This window comes from Hippocampus comes, unplaced genomic scaffold (genome assembly GCF_001891065.2).
Source record: "Hippocampus comes isolate QL1 unplaced genomic scaffold, H_comes_QL1_v1.1 scaffold91, whole genome shotgun sequence".
NCBI lineage: Eukaryota > Metazoa > Chordata > Actinopteri > Syngnathiformes > Syngnathidae > Hippocampus > Hippocampus comes.
The window spans coordinates 1,789,122-1,798,386 of record NW_017805034.1 but is presented as its reverse complement, the minus strand read 5'-3'; the positions used below and the strand labels follow the sequence as shown (position 1 = coordinate 1,798,386).

General features: G+C 41.3%; 1 protein-coding gene and 1 long non-coding RNA gene across 2 annotated transcripts; one reads left to right on the top strand and one right to left on the bottom strand.

Moving 5' to 3' along the window:
• Window positions 1–3,636: 3,636 nt before the first annotated feature.
• LOC109512039 (lactose-binding lectin l-2-like) lies at window positions 3,637–5,497 on the bottom strand. The gene is made up of 6 exons (XM_019863518.1): window positions 5,426–5,497; window positions 5,224–5,286; window positions 5,005–5,091; window positions 4,773–4,895; window positions 3,922–4,024; window positions 3,637–3,769 (listed from the first exon to the last, which is right to left on the bottom strand). Exons 2-6 carry the CDS (start codon window positions 5,284–5,286, stop codon window positions 3,687–3,689), a joined length of 459 nt encoding a protein of 152 aa, XP_019719077.1. The 5' UTR covers window positions 5,426–5,497; the 3' UTR covers window positions 3,637–3,686.
• On the top strand, window positions 5,003–5,331 carry LOC109512040 (uncharacterized). The gene is made up of 2 exons (XR_002167447.1): window positions 5,003–5,093; window positions 5,232–5,331. It is a non-coding gene; the product is annotated as an uncharacterized LOC109512040 (long non-coding RNA).
• Window positions 5,498–9,265: the final 3,768 nt, after the last annotated feature.

Genomic DNA, 9,265 nt, shown 5'->3' with positions numbered 1-9,265 from the left:
ATGAGAGCTGTGGGCCATTAGTCATTGAGACATGTTGAGGTGGAGGTTTTTTGGAACCGGGACGACACGACAAGAGATGGATTTGATGCAGAGCCACATATGACGGCATTGGTCAAAGACGGGTTGATTATAAGCCCTCTGGGACCTTTTATATATATATATTTTTTTTTCATGGGCCTGAGCACCACTGCCCTCTTTGAATTGCTGTTTTTGGGTTCTGAATTGGCTTTTGGGGGTGGTCTCAAAATGCCTGACAACTCACTAATTTTTGCTAGCACACGTATTCTGGTGAAAATATATGGTTATCGGAAGCATAAAAAAAAAACAGACACCAGTTGTTTCGTCAATCAAGCTTTAATTCGTAAATGTGCTGACAGTATTTGTACAAGTGAAGAATGGACTTAGGTTGATGCTTTTTTTTTTCTGTTGTCTGATTCGTAACGTCACATTTTTACACCCGGTACTCCAAAGACCATAGGCCTTTGGTGGTTTTGGTCTCTGAAAAAATGAGCATTAGGTTTTAATCACTTATGTCAAAGATATCCGATTGAGTGGTGTTAAAATATTTTTTTTTCCCATCTCACCACATTATTTTATCTTCTGTCCTTCCCGCTAGTGGCTTCCACTACCATCCGATAATGTGCTTCGTGTGATGCCGTTTGTGAAGAAGCTGCCCCATGTAGAGGCAGCCCGGCCGTCTCCATGACACCGCATGCTGTCTCTTCATCAGCCGGCCAGATGTAGGAGCCAAGCGCTTTGCCGTGTAAAATGAAGCGAGCGTGACATCGAGCCAGCAGGTGACAATTATGGCCGTAATTGACACACCCGCTCGGCGTCCTTGCTTCGATACACTTTGGCCCTTCCTCTCCGTTATAATTCCATCTCTCATGTTCGATTAAGTTCTTCCTACGGGTCTGTAATTTGCTTAAAATGGAAGTCCTTGAAGTCTGCCTGGCAACAAATAAAAACCTGACTGTTACTGGGATTTTCGTTTTAGGACGTCTAGCTCACCGTTGCGAAGTGAAATGTTTGAGTCGTCTTCCTGTGTGGACGACTTTGCTCTAGCATCAATGTTTAAAGGTTGACGTTGACAAACCACTATTTTGTTTTTGGCATCTCATCTTCCAATTTTGAATAATACTTGAACATTCTCTGGACCAGCAAAATCTACAGCTGTTTGATAATTGCACAGGAGCGGGGCTGACATATACGCTCCACGAAGGGGAAAATAAACATTTTAAAAAGCAATTGGTAACCTGCGGTACCCCGTTTTAACTCATTTATGATGACATCTGTCGCTATGTCGCACAACCTGTTTTCCTGGCAGCAGTGCATGAAAAAATAAAGAATTTATGTTCATCAAAGAGACACATCGATGAACTCTTAATTTGGATTCCATTGAGATGATGAGGTTGGCTTTATTTTGAATTTTTTTGCAGATGAGCGCAGTGAGAAAAATGTGGTTTGCGCCATTGTGAGCGTGAACACAGCCCACTTGCTTTATGGCCATTTTTTTTTTTTTTTTTTTTTAGTAAGCACACAAAAGCAGAAAATTATAAATCCAAACATTCATTCAGTGGAATATTTTCAGCTATAACATTGTTTTGGGTTTTTTTCTTGGGAAATCAATAATCACTTCGGACAACCTGCCACTAATGACTGTCTGCTACCAGTCATTAGTGACCATAATTACAGTACCAATTTAATCTTACACCCAACGAGTTCATTGCTCACTGCTAATTAGCATGACGTCTCGCAAAACCATCAGATAACGCAGTGCAGGATATTGTTAGCGCTGAGCATTTATCTCAATGGCGAACGCCAACGATGATTCTCGTTCGCGACTTGCAACGTACAACCTGTTTACTCATTTGTTTTGTGTAACATACAGTATTGCCCATCCTTCTAATCTGCGTCACTTACGCACGCAAAGGATCTATTGATCAGTCGCGCAACTTCCAGTCAGAAATTGCAATGTACTGATCGTGTACACCAATTTGTTGTCATCGCGTGGGGAAAGACGTGGGCAAGTGAAGCACTCATTGGGCCTCATTCATTTAGCGTCCGTGTGCTGAAAACGTGCACACGCACATTTGACGCACAAATCTAGGATTCAACATGTTCTGATTTGAATTTAATCTTACTGTGCAAACAAATTCAGAACCTCCACAAACCACACAACACATGCAGAACTGATGAAGAATAATTTTTGATCCCGATATGCTAGACGGCAACGCAAAGCAGATTGTTGTCTGTTTTAATTCGATTTTCGTTGTCGTTCTTGTTATTTATAAATGTTGTCTACTTTTATTTTGAAATGTCAAAGTGTACAGATTGCTTTACGGCCGTCACGCAACAAATTATATGATAGTAATACGTTTTCAGATCTGTTTTTTTTCTGACACTAGCTGTTGGTGTATATGTATGGAGCTTTTTCAGTTTTAAGAAGTATAAAAATATGCTGTAGTGAGTTACACACCCTGGAGTGACAGAAGGCAGGCTCAACTCCAAATCACTCCACAGTCAGAAAGAAACATGCGTCACTTCCCTCCAGGGGTGGCTCTTTGCAGCCTTCCCAAGTTATTAATATGTCTCCTAATTTGCATATGCTAATATTATGAGGCTGTCATGGAGAGGCAACTGGCACAATGACAATGAAAGGCTGCGAAGAGGCCATTAATTTTGGCCATCCAAAGATAGAGAACAAGAGTGACTCACCCGGTCGAGGGGTTCGATTGGGTGGTTGAGTGACTGTTTGTGTGTGTAATGAGACTCATTTCTCAATAACTGGACACTGCCTGTCACCTCGCGTCAGACACAAAAGCCATGATCTGTCGATGTATCTGTCTGTAAAATGGCAAAAAAGACAAGGTTAAAAAAAACAAAACAAAAACAAAAAAAAACGATCAGTCTCACTAGAAGGGGGAAAAAATAAGTATCGACAATGGAATGACTTCTCCCTGGTTCTTGCAATGTTCCTAATTATTTTCTTTGAGTATTTGAAGACAACAAATAGAAAGTGTCATATCGCTCCCAAACTGAACTGAATCATATTGTATAGTTTCGCCCATAAATAGATTATTTTTCAATCAGATCGGAATCTGTGCATGTAGATACAGTATGTAATCAACCTCATCTCAAAGACCCCCCCCCCAATAATAAAAGACACCCCGGGGGTGGGAAATTAGTTCTTGACCAATTGCTCCAAAATGGATCGACATTGAAAATGAATACCAGTTTAATTGTGCTCAACCAATACATAAAATGAGCATGTTGGAGAAAAATGTGCCATCTTGACACCATACTGAGGGTCCTTTAACCCTTTCCTGCACCCTTGTTACCTGATAACATGATAAGCTGTCCACTTTAGTCACCGCTGTCCCCGAAAGGGTTAAGTTGCAAGTAATATTCGGTGGTCATTCTGTCCCATTTATCTTCAAATCAACAAAAAAAAAGGGACATTGTTTTACCAAGTGAATATGTTGGATTTGTTGCAGCCATTCTGTGAAGAAGCGATACCATCGACAAGTTTCATGAGACAAAACCCGAACACAATTGAATGCGATTTTTTTTTTAATGAACATAAAAGCGTGTTGCCAATAACTCAGAATTGTGGAGGAAGAAAAGAGCGTCATAATGATTCGGGAAAGACGTCGTGGCAGAAGACGCGGTGGTAAAAGGACAGATTAGAAGTCGCCAAAAGACTTCACATCTTGGATGCAAACGAATGGGGCCCTCACATCGCAGGGATGATCCTGCCAAAATCCATCTGAAAGAAAGAAAATGTTCAAATGTTAAATTTGCTTCATTAAAAAAAAAAAAAAACACATTCCAGTATAACAAGGCATACGGATCCACATGATATCTGCCGACAAAATGTCGACGTATGACAGCATTATTTTCATTGCAAACTTTACATACCGAGTCTCGAAAACTGGACACAGTTGCCCAAGCCGTCAGGCCCATCAGAATTAAAAGCGGTGAATGTCACAATGGAGCCATCGGTCCATAGGAAGTCCTGATCCTGTCAGAAAAACAAAGTCAGATTTGAATGAGTCATACTCGTGGATACCAGCGGACTGATAATGACACGCCGCCGACCCTACACCTCATTTCTTTTTTGCGTACGCAAGTTGCTGACGTCTAAAAAGGCAATCAATGCTTCTGCTATCTTTATGGGGTCTTGCCAAGTGTCTCACGCTTGGGTTCTCGACTCGTGGATTGTCGCGGGCCACATTGTCGTTACCGTTCCCCTTGGAGGGCCCTTATGACTGTGAAACCACATCAAGAAATCAAGAAGAAGCGTTTGTTCAACTATTTAAGTTACTGTAATGAACGGTTTGGGAACAAGAAAATGCTGACAATGTCTGTTACTTTTTCTAAATGAGAATTTTAGTTCAGGTTTCAGGGAGCACCGTGGAAGTTGACATGTTTGATTGGCTTTCGCGGGCCACGTAAGATGATGTGGCGGGCCAGATTTGGCACCCCGGGCCTTGAGTTTGACACCCCTGCCCTAGTCACTATAGGAACCAAAAAAAAAAAAACACCATCCCCATCCGGTTCATTTCCTGTGGACTGTTAAAAGTGTGTCAAGTATGCCGTAATTCTTGATCCTTTGGGCATTTTGACACAGGTGTGTCATTTTGACATCTGCAAACTGTTTTAACTCAATCAAAAAAAAAAAAAGCATAAGAGAGGAATGAAAACATTCAGAATACAGATGACATTCATTTTCTTGGACTGCCCAGTGTTTTGTTTTGTTTTTTCCTTACCAAAATTGCACTATGGAGTCCAATCCAGGCTGTGGGGCCGCTCTGAATCAGATCAAAAACGACTGCATTTTCCAGGGAATTATGGATGGAGACCAGATTCCCACCAAGAATATTACAGACTTTCTGAAAGAAAGCAGAGTAAAAAAAAAAAAAAAAATCATAAAAATAAAAATAAACAAATCAGCACATCATGATTTAAAATCCACATGTACTGCATGGAAGCTTTCGAAACCTCTGCTCCTAAAAATGTCATTTCTTGACTCTGATAGATGTAACAGCGGTGCTCCAACTCAACCCAGCCCTCCGGACACCGATTCCACTGTGAAGAAGCACATTGTTTAAAAAAAATCAGACTGCAGAAAATTGACACAATTGAAGACGACAATGGAGCAAACACAACCGTAAACACATTCACGTATTATTTAAGTCGGCGGGGGAGAGTGTGACTTACGGCTCCAGTCACCGCCCCACTGATCACGCAAAGGAGGAGGAATGAGCGAAGAGTCAATGCCATCTGTACAATTATGGAAAAACACTTATTTGGAACAAATAAAGAGGGCTATATTGACATGTGACCACGTTGAAGCAAAAAAAAAAAAAAAAAAAAGACAAATAGTCAATCCTAACAAGGCGAATGGAGTTTGAAAAGTTACCTTTGCAGTCGCGAGGTTTGCTGCTGACGATCACAACGGCGAGCGATCGCCTTTATAGGTTGGGTTGACAGTCATGTGTCACTGGTGAATATTCCAGCGGTGCCAAGGTCACATGACAATTTAGGGGAGTTTCGGAAACAACAACCCAAAAAAAGTTGATTATTTCTTTGTAATTAATTGTAATTAAAGTCCAGTTATCAAAGAAGCGGGCACACAACAAAATAAATCATTAACGTTGTCATCTTTGCAAAACACGTTTTGGCCCTCGAGAGCCACACCTCTGGGATGAATCTAGAAATATTTTACCAGTCCATACATTTTCAAAAGCACTTGACCTCTGTAGGTTACCAGCTAACCGTTAGCCTAGCTTCTTTTATGTCTTGTACTATTTGGATTTGTTCGTTGTATTTTCTGGCTGTCAGAATGACCTGTGTCTTTTTTTTTTAACTGTCCTGTTCATGTGTTTGGTCATACACAATAACGGATTTGGATCTGTCTAATGCCAGAGGAGATTTTTTTTGTGTGTGTTTGTGTGTGTTATAAAACAAATGTTAGTGGCAGAGACTCGGGATTGTCAGTGGAAATTATGTTCTGCGTTGGTCATCTTGACTAATCCACACAAGAGCTATCTAGCTCGCTAGCTATGCTAGCTAGATGGATGAATCGATAGATAGTTGCAGTGCAGGTACTGTACTTCTGTTACATCACTGGCATCTTAAAACGAGAGAATACTTTTCTGTTCCAGTCATAACAATAATCTTTGTTTGCGTGCCGTGCAATTGTCCAACCATTTTCCGTCATCCACTCATCCATCCATTTTCTATATCATTTATCCTGTTCTGACCCAGGCTGACTTTGGGTGAAAGGCAAACTATTTTTAGCCTGGACTGGTCGCCACACGCACACAAAAAAAGAAAATAAAATTCACACTGTCACTAAGTAGCACGTCAACCCATGCTGGAAGACAATTTAGGACAGTTAATTGTATGCAATTAGACCTGTTGATTTACCCATCACTTGCACACGCTCCAGCTACGCTTCTCATATTTGAATGCCTGAAATACAAAAGCAATTACACTAAAAAAGGAACAAAGCCCGGGAATAAACTTAACCAAAACGTCAGCTTCAAGGAAGGTGAAACAAAGTTCATATTTATTTGATCCTTCAACCTATTCGACAAGATTTGCAACTCTTGATGCAAAGCAACCTTAGGCTATGTTCACACTGTAGGCCGTGATGAACCATTCAGATTTTCTGATAAATTGATTCTTAATGTATTCATTCACATTCCCTCGGAAAAAAATAAAAAATAGTAACTTCTTTGAACGCAACGCGTCCGTAATGTATCACCTCATATCGCCAGAGGAGCCACGCGGGAGGAGGTAGAAATATTTTTGCGATATGAGGCAATTCCTCCTAGATCAGAGAGAGAAAGAGAGAGAATTGTGGGCAAGGTTACAAAATAATTTCTGCAGGACTCAAGGTTAAGAGCAGAGTGGCCTTCAAAATCCTTCAAGACCAGAAGTCTTTCCCGACCAGCGAAACCGGTCATGGAAGAAGAGCCCTGGTAAAGAGAGGAAAAGGAAAAAAAAAAAACCAACATCACTGAGGCTGATCTCCGGGGCATCAATTTCGATGCTTGAGGAAACATTTTTGAAATGCCAGAAACACAATTGCCGTGACGTGATCATCCATTCAGCACTGTTATTTTATAGCCCTGCGATTAGCCCACCCCTTGCCAAAAATGAGTTGAGTCATGACCCGAATGATGACAAAGAACTCCAAAAGTGGATGGCTGGAAATAAACGATTCCTTTGTTAGGCCCAAAGTTGGATTGCTGGTAACCTGCTTTGATCTTTTTTTTTAATTTTATTTTTTATTGGGCAATGACAGGGCAGCAGTGAATGAGAGCTTTTTTCGGTGGTTGAATCATTTGGGTGTGACATTGGCATTGCCAGAGATACTTGGACTGATTTGTCAATCCTGCTTACGTCAAGATTGCTCGATATTGCCCTTGGCATCAAGTCACATTGAAAGATCTGAGACCGGTCCCAAGACCACGTTTTGAAGGTCTCGGTCTTGTCCCCTGACTAGACTCCCAAATGTGTTCGTCTTGAACTGGCCCAACTCTGGAATTCCCATAAAGACCAGCAATGATTTGCTTTACTTCAAATTCATTTCTGAGATAACCAGGAAAAACACTTTCATGCAACTTTCACGGCATTGCGACTCAGCCCACATGCCCACCGTTTGCACTGTTTTAGTTTGTCTGGTGCGATGAGTCATTTGAGGTTTTCTCAATCATTTAAAAAGATTTCTAGGGTTTGATGGCCTGTCCATTTATACCTCCACTCTGATCTGTAAGTTGCGAATATTTCACCCTTTCATGCACCCTGTAACCCAGACGCGTCAAAGCCAAGGCTCGGGGGCCAGATCTGGCCCGCCACATCATTTTATGTGGCCCGCGTAAGCAATTCAAGCAGGTCAACTAAAGTCTGAACCAAAAGTTCTAATTTTCATCTAAAATGGTATAATTACAATGTAATAAACAGCCCGTTATTCTTGACTTCTGATCTCAAAACTAGTTCTCCATCGATTTACAGTCATAAGACAAAAACATGAATATTTTACAAATGTACTTGTAATTATGTGCACCAAAACAATTTGTTGTTATTGACAGCTTATTGGGCCACAACCACAATGGCCCGGCCCATTTCCAATCCAATTGGGTGAATGTGACAAATTTGACACCGCTGGTTCTTTCAGCGAACCAACCAGTCATCTGGCCTGCAATTCACTCCCGACCATTCCAGTGTGTATCCCACCTTCTGCCCAAAGTCAGCCGGGAGATGCTCCGTCACCACCCGAGATCCCAATAAGGACAAAGGCTGGGGGAAACAAATGGATGGATTACAATCTATTTCCTAAGCAAAAAAAAAAAAAACCCATTAAATAGCATGAACCGCGGGTAATATAATCACGATACGACACGAGAGTGCATTTTGTGCGGAAAGATAGATGGACACGTGTACTCCGTCCTGGCTATTTCCAAAGAAAAATAAACAAACCGAGCGTGATGGGCCCGTGTGTGTAATGTGTGTGCACGTCTGTCATGTCTAGAGTTTGACTCACGACTTGTTGACATTCATCAGCTGAGTGGAAGTGGCTTATCTTAATGAGACTGCAAAGCTGGAAGACGAGCCAGGCTCCATAACACTACTGATGCACCTGCCCGCACGCACACACACACACACACACACACACACACACACACACACACACACACACACACACACACACACACACACACACAAACAAACAAAACACAGAGCCACGTGCACCAACGCAAACACCGGAGTCATTTTCTGTCAAAGGGCTTCAACGACAGCACATCCTCCATATTACTGTAAGTCCAGTCTGTACAGATAAAGAAGTGTACATTAGCGGGCATGCTAATCGATTTATTCCCTGTTGCGCAAACACAAGCTGGAAGGAACCTCTTCTGTTTTGAGCCTAAAATGTACAAAGACGACAGTGCTCGGGGTAGTCCGTCTCAAGCCGTCAGCATCGGCCTTTGATGACATCAGCATAACTTTCATCCAACCATGGTCTGAATTGTTTACACTCACAAGTTCCAACCGAATTTGACGAGCGACGTTTGTGTCATGTTATTCAATAAATATTGATTACAATGGCAGACCACATATTTTGGCTTTATGTGTCCCTAAACCCGATTCCAGAAATTACTTTCTTTTTCCCCCTAGCATATTAGGTTTTGGAGATATTTTCTTTTTTTTTTTTTTTTTTTTTTTTTTTTAGTTTGAACTATATGTTTTTTCC

Excerpts from the sequence above, each read along its gene's own strand:
- LOC109512039 (XM_019863518.1), bottom strand. The coding sequence starts at position 5,286 with ATGGCATTGACTCTTCGCTCATTCCTCCTCCTTTGCGTGATCAGTGGG. Across the intron at positions 4,896-5,004 it reads TGACATTTTTAGGAGCAGAG|AAAGTCTGTAATATTCTTGG; the intron begins GTTTCGAAAGCT and ends GCTTTCTTTCAG. Across the intron at positions 4,025-4,772 it reads GACTCCATAGTGCAATTTTG|GATCAGGACTTCCTATGGAC; the intron begins GTAAGGAAAAAA and ends TTTTTCTGACAG.